At 37.1% G+C, this 17,242-nt stretch overlaps 1 protein-coding gene across 2 annotated transcripts in view; it reads left to right on the top strand.

Moving 5' to 3' along the window:
- IRF8 (interferon regulatory factor 8) overlaps positions 1–17,242 on the top strand; it is a 37,510-nt gene that overhangs the window by 503 nt on the left and 19,765 nt on the right. The window contains exons 1-3 of one of the 2 annotated variants that reach the window (XM_031950174.1): positions 331–547; positions 9,802–9,976; positions 16,337–16,520. In XM_031950174.1, coding sequence (XP_031806034.1) covers positions 9,803–9,976; positions 16,337–16,520 — 358 coding nt within the window. In that variant the 5' untranslated portion in view covers positions 331–547; position 9,802. Of the gene's footprint in view, positions 1–330; positions 548–9,801; positions 9,977–16,336; positions 16,521–17,242 lie in introns of those variants that run through there. The other variant, XM_003758467.4, reaches the window with a different exon arrangement.

The raw sequence follows: 17,242 nt of genomic DNA, 5'->3' as shown, positions 1-17,242 counted from the left end.
GTTCTGTATGTCACATTTTAGGAGGAACATTGACAAGCTGGGGTCCTCCAGAGGAGGGAAACCATTGGATATTGACTATTCTTAGTATCATATTAGATAAGGTCTGCTTGGGGAAAAAAATGGAAATATTTAGCTCAGAGAAGAGAGAACTTGGTGGTGGCGAACATAATCATGCTAATACTAGGTGAGATCTGCTGGAAAAAATTGGAAATTTTTAGCTCAGAGAAGAGAGAACTTGGTGGTGGTGAACATAATAGTTGTCTTCCTTTATTTAAAAGACTTTCTGAGGATGTGGGTTTTGATTTATTTTGCTTGGGGAGGGTTGGGATGGAGGTGGGGGGAAGGCAGAACAAGAAGCAAAGATTGGGAAATTGCAGAGGCTAATTTAGGCTTCCTATCAGGGAAAACAAAAATCTCTAACAATTAGCACATCTATTCAAGAATGAAATGGGCTGCCTTGAGCCTTGGGTCCTTCTCCATTTAGACACCTTCAAGCTAAGACTGGATGATCATTTGTTGGATAATTGTAGTGGAGATTCTCATTCAGGTAGGGATTGGACTAGTGACCTCTGAGGTCTCTCACCTGTGAAATTCTGGGAATCTATTCCTTGAAGCTTGGTCTATAGTCTTTGTTTTAAGGCTCTTTTTGGTGCTGGCATTATGTGTTTTATATTTCTTTTAGCTCTGCCATTGTCAAGTGTTTAAATGTCTCAGCACTTCATTTTCTTCATCTTTTTAAATGATCTTTTAAATGAAAGACAACTCAGTCTCATCTTTTTTAAAATGATGACCATCATTTTAAAGTGAATTTTTTTTTTTTTTATGAAGAGATCTGATTAAATTTTTCAGGCCCCTTCTAATTCTAAATCCCATAATGGAAATCTCTCAAAGTGCCTACATATTATATTTCTTGATTCCTCTCTTTGGTCATTTAGTTTAAGGGTTTTGAAGTACTTTATTTGTTGATTCATACTGAGGTGAGCTCCCTGAAGGCAAGAATAATCTAAACTTTGGTATCTTTCTCAGTGCTACAGGGCTTTGCAAGTACAAATGTTTAAACTATGCCCAACTTTGTAAGCATTCTTTAGCACCCAACTCTGAGAAGTTTTGTTTTCTTTCTTTCTTTCTTTCTTTCTTTTTATTTTTGCTTGTGCAGCTATTAAAAAATTAATGCTTTAACTTCCTCTTTGGAAGTGGGATTTGAACTCTGCTCAGGGTTAGCAAAGTGTCTTTTCAAACAACTGAGCCAGAGGAAATAAACTTCTTGTCTTTCTTTTGTACTCCTGCATTCTTCTTTCACAAAGTCACAGATCATATGAACTAGGAGGGATAAAACAGACCATCTAGTCCAACATCTTCATTTTACAGATGGAGAAAGTGAGATAGAAAAAGGCCAAATTACTTGCTCAAAGTCACACAGCAAGTTAAATGTAGTTTAGAAATCTATATTTGGGTTTTTTGACTTTAAGATTTATTCCTCTATTACTACATATCCTTTGAATGTCATTCTTCTATTCTCTGTATACTTGAAGAAAACTCTAATAGACCTCCATGCTGTCTCTGGTTAAAAATTGCCCATACCTTTCTGACAGTGGGCAAAGGCTTCTGATAAATGTATGCACAGAAGTGGTATTGATATCTTACAACTGGTTTAATCTATCTTTTCTAACAGGTGTCAAAAATCACTTAGTTTCAGGTGTCAGTGGGCTGTTCCTTCAGAGAAAGACTCCCATTAACTAATTAAATAATAATTTTTTTTTGAGGTTGGGTAACATAGAGTGGCTTCTGGACCTCTATGTGTCCATGTCGTACTGAAGAAATGAGATGTTCCCATTCAGGGATACCTTAGACACAATCAGAAACTTGTGGATCAAAAAGGCATCCTGGATATTGCCTGTTTTTTGGACAAGATTTATTTGAAGCTGGCAAGTGATGTGTGTGCGTGTGCGTGTGCGTGTGTGTGTGTGTATGTAACAGTATCAAACACTTTAAAAAATGAGGCAGGTAAGTCCATTTTGTAGAAATCTTTCTAATTTGACAACATGGGATAACGAACCCCATTTGTTCTGGTTGGATTAGTGGAATTTGTAGCTGATCTTAGACTGATTTGGCCAACTTAATGCCACTTTTCTAAGCATAATTCCCAAGAGAGTCTGATTTAGGAAAAGTGCTGCCCAAAAGGAAATCTCCAACCCTCACTTGTATTTTGTACCCTTGCTCATGGCTAATCATTTGTGATGAAAATAAAAATGAAATATGGTATTATTCTCTCCCCTTTCTCAAGTGTGACAAACTAAAATAAGAGGGAAATTGTGTCTCAAATCTCTATCTCTCTTTGAAGGAAAGTTGGATTTCTCTGCCACAGAGATTAGGGGATTGGGAGAGAAAAGAAAGACAGAGAAATAATCACTCTTTCGCTCCATTGCCTAAGCATATGTCTTTTAAAAACTCAGTTTTGTCTATATACTTCCTCATTTTTCCTATTCTTCCCCCACCATAACCATCACCGAAGTGATTTTCATTGTCTAAATGATCCTTTGTTTTTATTCACCAATTCCTCATCACTTGGTAGAGTTGATCTGGGATTTCAAAGACTGTGTCTATGAAGTTTAGATTGTGGTAGATCCCACTTAGCTGGAGGAGCTTCAGATTCCAGTTGTGTATTTATTATGCATCTGTTGATTCAAGAGCAGTCTACTTAAATTCAGAGAACCACCTCACTCTAAGGTGGCCACCAGGTGATCCACTTACTTCCTCTACTCCCTAACAACTCATTAACACCATCTATATGCCAAGGGACTGTGTTTCACTGGTTGAGGGGGTGGCCCCATTGTTGAAATCATGTATTACTAGTAATTCTTTTAGGGAATTTTCAGATGCCAAAAGAATTGTATTAGACCATCTCCCTCATGATGGAATTTAGAACCAGAACGAACCTTAGAAGTTTAAGATCTTGTCCAACACAGATGAGGAGACTGAGGTCTAAGAGAGTAGAGTGTGACTTGACTAGATCTTGTATGAGTTAAACCAGGTCTTGGATTTCAGAAGCAGCATTTGCATTCCTGCATACCACCTTCCTATATTTAACATTCTGTCCTTTTTTTCATCTCCTATCTCAAACTAAATTTAAAGTGATTATATAAAGATGAACATACATATCTGGCTCAGGTAAATTTTCCCCATCTCTCCACTTCTTCACATGGCTTTCTGAACTTTGATAAAGGTCCATCATTAGAATCTTACTGTTACCAAACTCCAGACTTTTCTCCAGTAGTGGAATGAATGTAAAGTTCAGAGCAGGGTGGTTCATACTGGGTGTTTGAGAAATGTTTATTCTTTCCCCCCCTTTCTTTCCTTCCACCCTTGCCGAGGTTCATGAAGGTAGTTAAGTAGTAGGATCAAGATTTGAATCTAGTTCCCCCCCCCAATTTTGGATGGTTGGATGGCACGGTGGATAGAATGCTGATCTTGGAGTCAGGGGAGACTGGAGTCTAGCCTCAGTCACTTATTAACTGTGTGACTGTGGGAAAGCCACTTAACCCTGTTTGCCTCAGTTTTCTCATCTGTTACATGAGCTGGAGAAGAAAATAGCAAACCACTCCAGTGTCTTTGCCAAGAGAACCCCAAATGGGGCCACTAAGAATTGTACATGATGAATCCAATAAACAACTTCTTCCCAATTTAGATCTCTTTCTAATGAGTTGTGTTTCTCAATCTTCCTAATATTTCAATTGCTTGAATTATATAGAGGCTGCTCCACTTAGGCACCTGACTTTTTCCTCTTTTTTCACAGTAAATACAATGGTATTAAATACACTGTCAAGATTCATATTTATTGGTCTGATTTTAGGTCCTTTGCTTTATGTCCTAGGCTCCCTCCTCCCCACTACAACATAACAATGATTTCCTTTGCTGGTTTATTGCTTCTGATCAACTTTTGTGCAAATCACCCAAAATCATGGTTTGATTTAATAAGATATTTCATATAATTAATAGCGGGTAAGGTACTTTCTAACTGATGAACTATTAATTGATTCTTTTAAATAAGAGTTTGTCTACATTAATCTCTATCACATTGGATTATAAAATCCCCAAGAGCAAGAACTATTTTTGCCTTTCTTTCTATCTCCAACTCTTAGCACAAGGTCCTGTTGAGTCCTAAGCACTTACTAAATGCTTGTTGCCTATTGCTTGCTGGACAGCACTTTATAACCATTATTATCTCATCTGAGCCTTGGTTGTTTTTCCCCAAGGAGAGGGTGCTTGATGATTTGTGATTATAGATCGATACCTTTAAATTTGGCATAAGGTTTTCTGAAATAAAACTGGAATTGTTCTTATCAGTTCAAGAATGTTGAGGGCCAAAAAAGAAGGAAAGAAGCTGAAGCAGTTTCCAAGCTTTTCTGGTAGAATAGGAGGGAAGAATAGGGGAAATTATATGCTCAGTCCAAAGGGTACTTGATAGAGTGAGTGCGTTACCTTTTCTCAGACACACCTCTGCTGTTTAGTACATGGATTTCCAAATTGGATAGAACTGGTTTAATCCTAGATCTGGGGAGCTTTACTATCTGACAGATTTGTAGGGATGCAGATTATTTCTAGATAGGACTTGGCAGGTAGGAAAAATTATTATCTTGAAATTAAGGAAGAGGAAGTTAGTTGTAAGCACATGATCCTGTTTCTGAATTGTTCCTGCCAAGGCATTGGGTTAGGGTTGGCACATAGGTAAATTTATCAGAACTCCAAAAAGAATTTTCATCCTGACAGTTAATAAAGACAATAAAATAATAGAATTTCATCACGGAAATGTTGTTTCTCCCAGCATTTGGAATCTAATTTGGAATCAGAAATTTATCTCTGAATCCTATCCTCTAATAGGAGATGTGGATTTAAGCAACTCATCTTACTACTTGATGCTCCTTTTTTCCTTTGTAAAAGGGAGGTTGTGACAATAAAATGAGGAACCAATGTTATCTAAAGAACTTCACAACACAAGATTCTAAACAAGTTGAGCTGGCTCCTATTTCTATCACATTCTATGGCTTCCAAAGAGCATTCCTCTCAACAAGCATAGATGAGGGAGGGAGGTAGCTTTCCATTTTACAAGTGAGTAGAGTGAGTCCTCAAGAGGGGAAGTGACTTGCTTTCTAGTGTTGGAATTAGAGTTTCAAAACAGTTTTCCTCTGATTAAATCCAGACCTTCTTCTTTTGGACCACAGTCCAATGAAAATTAAGATAAGTATGCATATGTGCTAAAAATTTAAATCTTGCTTCTTCCTTTTATTACTCTGCTGTAGTGTAAAGGATACTCACTAGACTGGGGAGATCTACTTTCAAGGTTGGATTCAACCAACTGTTGTATATCTTTGGCCAAGTCATCTTATTTTCCAATTCCATTATTTATTAAGTGCTGAATAGGGTGGGGTGGAACGGGGTGGTAGAGGTTAGATTAGCTCAGGAGTTCTTAACACTTTTTTAAAGTATCAAAATATTTTTCACTTCCATGTTCATAAAATCTCTGAAATCCATTAAGAACTCCTGGTATTAAAGTGAGCTGGATGGTACAATGGATGCCACCCTTAGTGTTAGGAGGACCAGGATTCAAATCAAGTCTAAGATAATGTATGATCCTGGGCTAGTCATTTAACTCCATTGCCAGGGGGGAAAAAAGAACTTTTAGTCTACAGGCCATCTAAACTGAATTTCAGAAAACCGTTTAGAAAGATAGGCAAAAGTGATATATAAATGCTAATGACTTTAGATGACTAATTTAGTAAAAGGAGGAAGCAAGGAGCTTCAGTTGTATATTGCGTGCTTTCCTCTCATCATGGAGTATTCCAAAGAGCAATAATTTCTAAATTTTTTTTTTTTTTACTTAGGCAATTAGGGTTAAGTGACTGTCCCAGGGTCACATAGCTAGAAAGTATTGCCTGAAGCCGGATTTGAACTCAGGTCCTCCTTACCTCAGGGCCAGAACTTTATCTAGCTGTTCCAACAATTTCTAATTTTAATGAAGTCTCCTATGAGATTTTTCCTTATTCTATACATTGTGTTATTCTGTTTCAGGAGGTTGTTTGATTTTGTTTTATTGTTCTAGCACAGCTCCCCTCCATGATGCCTTCCCTTCCGTGATAAAGACACTGATTTTTCTTGGCTGTTCAGCTGGCTGACTCAGTCAAGCTTCATCTGAAAGTTTATAGTTATAAGACATAACATACTGAAGAATATAATCCTATTCAAAATAAGACTGCATTTAATAAAATTGCAATATTATCTCACACTTTCACAATACTTTAAAATTTATAAATATCTTCTGGATAGTCCCACTAATGCATGTATTATTCTCATTTTATAGATGAAGAATTTGAACTTTCAGGGAAATAAAGTAAGTTAGCTAAAATCATACAGCTGCTAAGTGTTGAGTCTGGAAGTTCAATGTTTATTCTTCCATACTCATCCCCACCATGGGAAAAGGATCACAGTTAGAATGATTTTTTAGAAGTATAGAATCTTTCATTTTATTGATATGGAACTTGTATCACTTATTCAGTCAGTCATCAGTCACTCTTGTGGATAGAACACTTTCTCTCTGGGAGAGAGTTGAAGTCTTAGTCCTTAACCCTTAGGAGACTGATAGCTGGCAAACAACAGAAAGATTGAAAAATGATGTTTGGGATATATGTTAAGGATAAAATGGTGCTAAATGAAATACTCTCTGTAGCCCAATTGAGAACATCACTGCTGATAGGGAGAAACAGAGAAACCTTCAGTGCAAGGCTAGTTGGTGACCCAACAGAAACTGCATTCCTTGATTTTTAAATTCATTAAGCAACAACAGAGTGGGATGAACTAAAGTTTTCATATGAGTTGGACAAAAGTACCTTTGGCAGAAATTTGACCAGAAATTCTTTGTCTTCTCATACAATGTAAAATGATCTTTTAATATAAGTGGATCTCCAGGCTACAGAAAAGTGGAACCTTTCCCTGAGGATAATGGGCAGTGTCATCTTAAGGATTAGTTTACCTCGGATGGTATCCAATCATGTTTTGTGTTGTGCTTTGTAACTATTGATTATTGCCCATCAGGAAGGCAGGAAGAGGTTATATTTTACTCCACAGAACATATTTTATGTTATTTTCTGGGTGGGCGTCTGGCTTAAAGTCTAGGGGATTTCTAGCTGTTGTTTTTGTAAATGATTACTGTAAGATAATAAAGCATGGTTGACACTCTTATGATTCTTGGGAAAATGGACATGTTCTGGCATGGTGTTTAGGTTCCAAAGACTGTTCTTACAAGAGATAGATCTGAGAAACTGGAGAGAGTTATTCCTGTTTTTTTCCTATGGTTGGTTTGTAGCCCAAATTGCTTAGAAAATGGTGCTAAAGAGATTAATGGGTTTGATCACTAAAGAGACAGTTGACTTTGTTCTGTTCTTGTACTATAGCTATGCCCCTTGGTCTTCTTGGCCAGTTACCTACCAGGTATATATGATTGATATTATAAAGACATAGAAGGAACAGGTATTTTAAAGTTATAATCAACTTATTCATTCCACAATTCTCTTCCATAAACGTTTAATAAGCTGTGTGCAAAAACAGTGTGCTAGATCCTGGGAATACAAACACAAAAATGAAATAATTCCTGCCCTCAAAGAAGTTACATTCTATAGGAGGGGAGGCAGAGACAGTATTACATGTACACAATTAAGTAAATAAATGGTTAAGTAAATGAAGTAATTTCAAAAAGGAAAGAAAACTAACAATTGGGTGGAATGGGGTAGGATGGAACCATGTGAGTTGATGTATTCATGGGTATCCCTTACCTTAAAGTCATCTTGGTGACTGTTGTGTTTTTAATAAATATACTTAATTAAATTAATTAAATCTGATCACTCCACAGGAATGACAAAATCCTGCATCTGAATCTTAGCTCTGTTTTGTACTATGTGATTTTAGGCAACATACTTTACTTCTCTAAAACTGATTTTCCTTTTATGTGAAGTGATAGCTTTGGATGAAGTGAGTTCCAAGATTCCTTGCCACTCTGAATCTTATAATCCTATAAATTGTGGCTCTGATACTTGTTAGCTTTGTGACCCTGGGTCAGTCATACTATCTCTCTTTCCTCAGTTAGAAAATGGGAGTAATAATAGACACACTATCCGCATAATAGGGTTACTAAAAGAATAAAAAGCTTTTTGTGAATATCATAGTATTATATAAACATGATTTAATATTACTGTTCTAATGGATCAAAGATATTAGATAGAATATGTCATTATTGGAAGAGAAAAACCCCCCCCTCAAAATCTCATGTTCTACATATTAGATCAATGATGTAATTTTGCTAAGTCAGGGACAATATTTTATCCTATTTTTGAATTATAATCAATTTATTCATCCAGTAATTCTATTCAGCAAACATTTATTAAGCACTTACTATGTCCAAAACGCTGTGCCACAAGCATAAAGAAAAAATTGAAATCATTTCTGCCTTCAAAGAGCTTGCATTCTCTGGTGGGATGGGGTGGGAATATTACATGTATACAAGGTAGTACATAAATATAACATACAGTAATTTCGAGAAGAATAGATCACTAATAATTGGGTAGAGTGAGCAGGGTTCAGAAAAGCTCTTCTATAGGAGGCAGCACCTGAAAGATGCTTAGGATTCTCCTGGACCTAAGTAAGGAATGAATGCATTAAAAAAGATCATTGCATCTCAGATTTGGAGCTGAGGCCATTAAGTCCAATGTTTGCATTTGACAGTTGAGGAAACTGAGTCCCAGAGATGTTGGAACTCAGTTGTTGCCCAAAGTAACACAAGTAGGAAGGTGAGATTAGCATTAGGTTACAAACTCTAGGGTTTTCCTCTTTAAGTATGAAGGTAGCTTTCCCAAAGGGGTGTATTCTATGTTCAGGGAGGATGAGCACCTCTGATGTGAGCTCTTTTCAGCGCTGCTTATCCACCTTTGGTGTCTACTTTCATCCAACTCTCACCTGTAGCTCCAAATAATTGTAGCATGCCCAGCCGCCATATGCCAGTAAAACTCTTTTGGCAGACTGGCTAAATCAGGTTCAGGATAACTGACAAGCCTCAAACTCATTAGTGAGTTGGGGGTGTTTACCCTAATTTTGTGAAGACTTCCTTCCCCCCTCAAAATGGACTGATTAGAGTAATTTGTTCCAACCGTCATGAAAACAGTTGTGGAATATTTAGAACTTATTCAGGTATTAGAAATGCCAAGGTCATCCACTGCATCCCAGGCCATCTTGACTTTTGTCTTTCCACTGGATTTTGATGACCCAAGAAGAGAGAGATTGATAACTTTGTGCAACTGTGACTCATTTTAAATCCAATTCATTTACAAGTCAAGACATCACCCAAGATTCACTAGTCCTCTTTGAAAATGAAAGACTGACAACAACACAGTAGACTGAAGGGAGTACTTCGACTTTGTCTTTGTCTATATTTTACTACAAAGTTGATAAAACTTGAAAAATTAATTTTTTTCTTCAAAAAATCCCAAGAGAATTTTCTCACATTTGGAAATTGGCCATTATATAATTTGTAATATTGACAATTAAGAATGAGATTTCTTGTTTTTGTTGAAGCATTTGATCTCTTAGAGGTAGCAACTGTCTCTTTCCTACAGTGACTTCTCAGGTTTCTGGATTTTCCCTGTTTCTGATGAAGAACGCGCATATGCTTCCCAAGCTCAGATAACTCCATTTTCTGATATGGCATTTCTGGCAGGAAACTGGCTGAAAAGTATTTGATTTTTGATTGCTTTCCTTCAGGATGTGTGACAGAAATAGTGGAAGACGGCTCCGGCAGTGGCTGATTGAACAAATTGACAGTAATATGTATCCTGGACTCATCTGGGAAAATGAGGAGAAAAGCATGTTTCGGATCCCTTGGAAACATGCCGGCAAGCAGGATTATAATCAGGAGGTGGATGCTTCTATTTTCAAGGTATGGAGAGGCATTTCTTTCCTAAGGAAATCTGCCTGAATTGGGATCATTCCTCAATTTAGAGGGCAGGTTGAAATGTTTAATAATTAGTTTTCTTTAAATTACTGGATCTTCCAGTTTTAAAAGAACCCAGAAATTCAGAAATAACATTTTCTTCTCTCTCTTTCTCTATTGTATCTGTGGTATATATTTTGAAACCAAGGATCTATCATTTTATGAACATCTTGGTATTTCCTCCATAGATAGAGATTACAACCCATCCTTGTTTTCTTATGTATTACTTGTTTGTGTGTTTCCCCAAATCCTTTATGGAGGACTCATCTTATACCCTTGAAGCTGATTCATACACCTGTCTCATCCCTTTTTCTTAGTTCATGAACAATCTTCTGCTTTCCCAATTATTTGATGATTAATTGATAGTAGGCTCGCAAAAAACAACTGAGAAATATTTCTTGGTTCCTAATCTAAAACCTGATGTACATTTGAATTATTTCAGTGCTAACTACAAATGGCAGATGGGTGCTAATTCTTTGTATCTTCATTGAGTGCTTCCAAATAACCCATCATTATCAACTTACTGAAAAAATGTGGATCTGCATTGGTAGAGTTTCCCATCTGGGAGTTTCCTATATCAACAAAATCATATCTATGGGGTTAAAAAAGTGTAAGGCATTGTGTTCAGCTTTGCCTCAGATTAAAAAAAAAAAGAATGAATCATGGATCTTTGTTCTCAGGAACTTATTATTTAAGGTTCTTGAGCTAGAGAGCAGTCTGATTCATAAAATCATGAAATTTAAGTTCTTGACTATAATTTCTTTGTCTTTGTATCAATAATCCTAATCCATACTTTTTAATGCTTTATAATTTATTAAATGATTTTCATAACCATTGCTCTCTGAAATAGTTACTGCAAATAATGTTATTACCAATATACAGATGGAGAAATACAGTCTCATGGCGGGTAAGCCATGTGCCTAAAGCTACAAAAGCATTATAAGGGATAAATATGGAACAGGAATCCAGATCATCTGACTGCTATTACATCACATAGTGATTAATTGAAACACATAAGATGGATCTGTGCTTTTACCATTTTGTGGGCTTAAGACTAAAATATAAATCATTCAAAATGAATATTTATTATAGCATTTTTGTTAAGTTATATAACCTTTATATAATATTTTAAGGTTTCTAAATTGCTTTTTGCACTGCTAGCCTGGGAGGTAAGGAATGAGAGTATTTCAGTCACCACTGACTTTGCCTAAGATAACATAGGTAACAAGGGAGAGAGCAAGTATATAAACTCAGGTTCTCTGACTCTCTTGACACCCCACCTCAACTACATCATTTCTTTGGAACTTGGACTCATTTGGGCTGGATGAGTTCTAAATTCCCTTCTAGCTCTGCCATTGTCATTCTGTGAGACATAACCATGCCCAAATTAAGAGATAGGACGCAGGCCCTTTTGACTAGTGTTCCAGAGTTTGTTGAGCCATAGGATAAAGAAACAAGTATGACTATATAATCTAGCACCTTTAAGCCAGATGGGGAAAATAGAGCGCAAAAAACATGACAAATTGGAAGTGAAGTTGGCAGTGGGTCCATCTGGTTTCCTAATTCTCAGCTCTCTGCTTATGCCATTACCACATATTTCTAAATCAGCTCCCTTTATATCAAGGAATCTTAGTCCTTTTTGTGTCCTAAAGGCCTTTGGCAATAGACTGGGGAAAGCTATGAACTTCTCAGAAGAATGTTTTTAAATACATAAAACAAAATACAGATGATTGCAGAAATGACTCATATTGAAATAGTTATAAAATATAGAATAATAATAATAGCTAGTATTTAAGTACTCTGTTAAAGCTTGCAATGCTCTTTACAAATGTCTCATAGACAAATATAAATACTGTACTGTATAATATAAAATATATAATGCATTGTGTTATACAATGTATAATATACATACAAATATTATCTCATTATACAAATACAAATATATTATACAATACAAAATATATAACCCATTATGTTATACAATGTATTTTACAAATACAAACATTATCTCATTATACAAATACAAATATATTATACAATACAAAATATATAATCCATTATGTTACACAATGTATTACATAAATAAAAATATTATATTATACAATACAAAATATATAACCCATTATGATACACAGTATATTATACAAATATAAATATTATCTCATTATACAAATTCCAATATTGAATTATACTATACAAAATATGTAACCCATTGTGTTACATAATGTATTATATAAATATAAATATTATCTCATGTTATACAAATATTATCCCATTTTATACAAGGTCATGGGCCCCAGATTAAAAATCTCTGTTTAATGACAACAATATAGTAACAAACTTTTGTAAACTCTAGAGTGTATAGGATCTTGTGTTGGGCACTGGAAGTTATATACATTTATATGAGACATGGTTCCCTGCCCTTGGAATTTACAGTCTACTGATTTATTCAAATATCAATAGCCATTTCCCTGTTCTCACTGGTAGCATTTTTGTTTGGTTATAGATTTTTCTGCCAGTTGAAATGTGATATATTCCTTTATAGGGCTGAGCTGAGATTATGTATGACAGTCAAATTGTCAGCCAATCTAGAATTGCTGGTTTTAGAGCTAGAAAGGGATTGTAGAGTTGGTCTAGGTAACCTATTTTACAGAAGAAGAAACTGACGTCCAGAGAGAGGATGTACTTATGGTTAAACAGGTTTTCTTACTCCAAATTCAGGGCTCTTACCAGTCTATACTGTTTTCTGATACAATAACTAATGAGTGAATTGATGGCCTCACTTTCACACTGTCATATGGTTGGTACCACGTAGATAAAACATCTGATAAACTTTACTTGTTGCCTCAGTATTGAGATGTCCTAAGATACATGTTAATAATAATTCACAACCCTACTAGATCGCAATCTCTATGAAGGCAGTGACCCCATTGTACTTTAACTTTTTATCTCACCCAGTGCTGAGCATTTGTAGATTCTTAGTTGGTATGGCTTGGATTGAATGAAATTTAGAAAGTGGACTTTGGTCCACTTATTTCTTTGGACCTTCAGGATATCCCTGGGAAGAAGGAGGTTCAAGTGTTGTTGTTTTAATTTCACAAATGAGCATCCTGAAGCCCCCAGAAGCAAAGGATCAGTGCTGTCTTCTGGCTCCAAGCTCTATAATCCTTCCTCTCTCTAGGCATTCTTTTTCTCATCTGTAAAATGAGGGGATTGAATTAGGTGAAATCTCAATTCCCTTCCTCCTCTAAATGTGTAGGTATCATTAAGATACTGAAGAAAGAACATCTATTTGTCCTGCTGTCTGAAGACCTAGGTTCTACTTTCCTCTCTAATCCTTATTATCCATGTGATCCTGGGGCAATCAATGAACACTCCCAGGATGGTTTCTTCATCTGTAAAAGAGGAAATTGGCTTCTGAGATAGTTTCCAGATCTAAATCTGTGACGCAGTCCCACCCTGTTATTATTATTATTGAGGCAGTCATGATTAAATGATTTGCGCAGGATTATACAGCTAGTAAGTATCTGAGGCTAGATTTGGATTCAGGTTCTCTGGAGGACTGGGGCTCTAAATCACCTAACTACCCTTGTACCCTGTTATTTTGCAGATGAAGAAACTGAGGTTCAGAGAGAGGGTTTCCCAGAACTACTTGAGAGCTAGGTGATACAGTGAATTTAATTTTGGACCCAGAGTTAGGAAAACCCAAGTTCAAATGTGGCTTCATGCATTTACTAGTTGTAAATGCCTGGGCAAGCCAAACCATCTTTGCCTCAGTTTCCTTATTTGTAAAATGGGGATAATAATGCCTCATCCTTCCCAGAGTTATTGTGAAAATAAAATGAGTTAATATTTACAAAATTATTTGGAAACCTCCCCAAAAATGCTATTTAATGCTATATATGTTTTGTTGTTGGTTAGTCACAGAACCAGTAACTAAATCCAGATCCTTGGATGCTAAATCTGTTGCTTTTCCTGTATAGGCAGTTTTGTCTTCAAAGTCAGAACACAGAGAGTAATCAGAATAGAGAATGCTGCCCTTTAACCTTAAGTTTCCTTGTCATATTTGTTTATTAAACAATGCCAGTGTTACAGCTCCATGTCGTAAGGACCGTTTTAGTGCAGAGAGATATTGAGAAGCAACTCTGACCTGTTGGGGTTGGGACTGGGCTGCATGGACTGTCCTGTCCTAGCTGAAGTTGGGCAGGTTCCATTCCCTCTCTGGGTGTTGGTAAAATGAAAGTATGTGACTTAGGCGGTCTCAAGAATTCCTCCCACTGCTGAAATCACTTTCAGATATGGCAGCCACATCATCCAATTCTCTAGATGAAAAGTTACAAAATTCACTCAAACATCTGGAAGTTTGATCCATAGAAAATGATGTGTGAAGGATGGTCTCCTGAGACCTTCTATTGGACCAGCAGCCAGTAAGAACGAAAGCTGAATTCTCTTTCTCACAAGTTCATCTCCTAATAGATTTAGTTTGTGATTAGGAGGCTGCAGGATGTGCCAATTAAACTATTTGTTGGAAACAAAATCTCACATTCACACTTCAGCTGCCTTCTGTCTCTTTACGGTGGGATTTTTGGGGGTCCTGTTCATACTGATCACGAGGTTTGTAAGGATCAGAAAATAGTGGTCACCCCAAAACAAGAAAAGGGAGGCAATAATTTATTAGCTTTTAAAAATAGAGTCTGGGGGTGGGTTTAGGGGGAGGGATGCTATGTAAATGCAAAATACCTTTTTGTTAAAAATAACAAGGGGAATAGGTGACTAAATTAAGACCATTTGCATAATATCCCTTACAGGCTAAATTGTCGCCTGGGTCTGGTTTTTATAAAAAATTGATAGAAGTTCAATGTGTGAAAAATTCATGAACTGGAGTCACTTCCTCTTTCTGCTCTTTAACCTCAAAGGGATAAGGCCCTTTGGTGAAGGGAGAGTGTGTTTTAAAAGGTGCTAGGACACTGTGGAAAGAGCCCTAAATTGGGAGGCAGCAGAGTACCTTTGCTCATTTGTTAACCCAGGCTGGGCTTTTCACAACTTCTTTCAGCTTTGATAGCTGTTAAATGAAGCCAACTTTGATGTAGTGATGAGTTCACTGGCTCTGGCAGAACTGGGTTCAAGTTCTGCCCTGGGTGATTTTAGGCAAGTTGAGGGATAGAGAGCTTGGCTCGAAGTCAGGAAGACCTTGGTCAGAATTCTCCCTTAGGCACTTGTTAGCTACTTCTGGGCAAATTTCTTCACCTTCTTGGCCCTCATATGTAAAATGAAGGGGCTGAACTTGATGGCCTTTAAGGACTCTCTCAGCTATCTATGATTCTAAGTCTGTGAGCCTCAGTTTCCCTATCTGCAAAAGGAGGAGGGTCTGACTAGATGGGCTCTGAAGTCTCTTTCCCAGCTATCAATGATTCTAAGTCTGTGAGCCTCAGTTTCCCTATCTATAAAAGGAGAAGGATCTGACTAGATGGATTCTGAAGTCCCTTCCCCAGCTATCTATAATTCTACTTTGTGGGCCTCAGTTTCCCTCTCTATAAAAGGAGGAGGATCTGATTAGAGGAACTCTGATGTCCCTTTCCCAGATATCTATAATTCTAATCTGTGGGCTTTAATTTCTTTCATATGTAAGATGAGAAGGTCAGATTAGATGTCTTTTCAGGATTCTTCCAGTTTAAATCCTGTAATGAAATTCTCTAAAGATCCTTCCTAGTTCCATTATGGAGGAGAATCTTTGTCTGGGAGCCAGGAAACCTGGGTCCTGGTGGGATTTCTGTCATTAAAAGGTCTGGGACCTTGGACAAACCATTTCCTCTTCCTAGGGAGAAGGAGAAGGGTTGCAGGAGAGACTCTCCAAGATTCCCACCAGCATGTTGTTTTTAACATTTTCATGGCAGATATTCTTGGGTGAACTCAGAATTTGGGCAGAGTATTGAATCTCTCTCTCTCTCTCTCTCTCTCTCTCTCTCTCTCTCTCTCTCTCTCTCTCTCCCTCTCTCTCTTTCTTACTCCCTCCTTTGTCTCTCTCTATCTCTTTTTCTCTTTCCCCCATCTGTTTCTCTCTCTCTCTTTCTTCTTCCCTCTTTCTCCCTCTCTGTTTCCCTCTCTCTCTCTTTCCCCCTCCTCTCTCTCTGTTTCTCTCTCTCTTTTTCCTTCCTTTGTCTCTCTCTCTTTTTCTGTTTCCCTCTCTCTTTCCCCCTCCTCTGTCTCTTTCTGTTTCTCTTTCTTTCTCCCTTCTTTGTCTCTCTCTCTGTCTCTCTTTCTGTTTCTGTTTCTCTCTCTCTCTTTCTGTCCTTCCTCTTCTTTTAGGCCTGGGCAGTTTTTAAAGGAAAGTTTAAAGAAGGTGACAAAGCTGAACCAGCCACTTGGAAGACGAGGTTACGCTGTGCATTGAACAAGAGTCCTGATTTTGAGGAGGTGACAGACCGGTCCCAATTGGACATTTCTGAGCCATACAAAGTTTACCGCATAGTTCCTGAAGAAGAGCAAAAATGTAAGTAGCCTTCAGGCGTGGAAAGCCATCTAGGTTTATTGCTCCAATTAATAATGATATCTAACATTTATGTAGCCCATTAAGGTTTGCAATAAAATGTATGTAAATCATCTTATTTGATCCTCACAACAAGCTTGGGAAGTAGATACTAACCCCAGTGAGGTGTTAACCTTATTTTACAGATGAAGAAACTGAGGTAGTACAAGTTAAGGGATTTGCTCAGCTAGTAAGTGTCAGGAGTAGAATATGAATTTAAAAAAAGGCTGTTCCTTATTCTTTTGGGGAATCTTGAAAATGGCAAAGAATGCAATGTGGTAAAAGAAATGTGTGGCAATCACTACCATTTTGTTGTATGACATTTTCCAATCAATTTGCAGATTCTAATTGGGGATAACTGGGGATGATACCCTAAGATCTTGCCAGCTCTAAAATTCCATTAAAATATTTGAGAATGAAATTTTTTTCAAAAGGAAGTTTACTTTTCAGAACAATTCAATTAGAATCCTGGCATAACAGACTGGAATTTTGTCCAGGAACTTATTAGCCTTTCCCCAGAAGCTCATCATCACACTTGCCTGTAAGAAATAGATGTCTTAAAAATACATTTAGGGCAGCATCTCAGCTCTGGGTCTAGACCTGGTCTTTTCACTTATGTGTACGAATCAATGGTGACTTGACTGTGGAGGGACAATAGGATCTATCTCTCCTGGCCTTTCAGATCT

Source organism: Sarcophilus harrisii, chromosome 2, assembly GCF_902635505.1.
Source record: "Sarcophilus harrisii chromosome 2, mSarHar1.11, whole genome shotgun sequence".
In the NCBI taxonomy this organism is placed as follows: domain Eukaryota; kingdom Metazoa; phylum Chordata; class Mammalia; order Dasyuromorphia; family Dasyuridae; genus Sarcophilus; species Sarcophilus harrisii.
The sequence above is the reverse complement of the archived record's forward strand: the minus strand, read 5'-3'. Positions and strand labels throughout refer to the sequence as shown.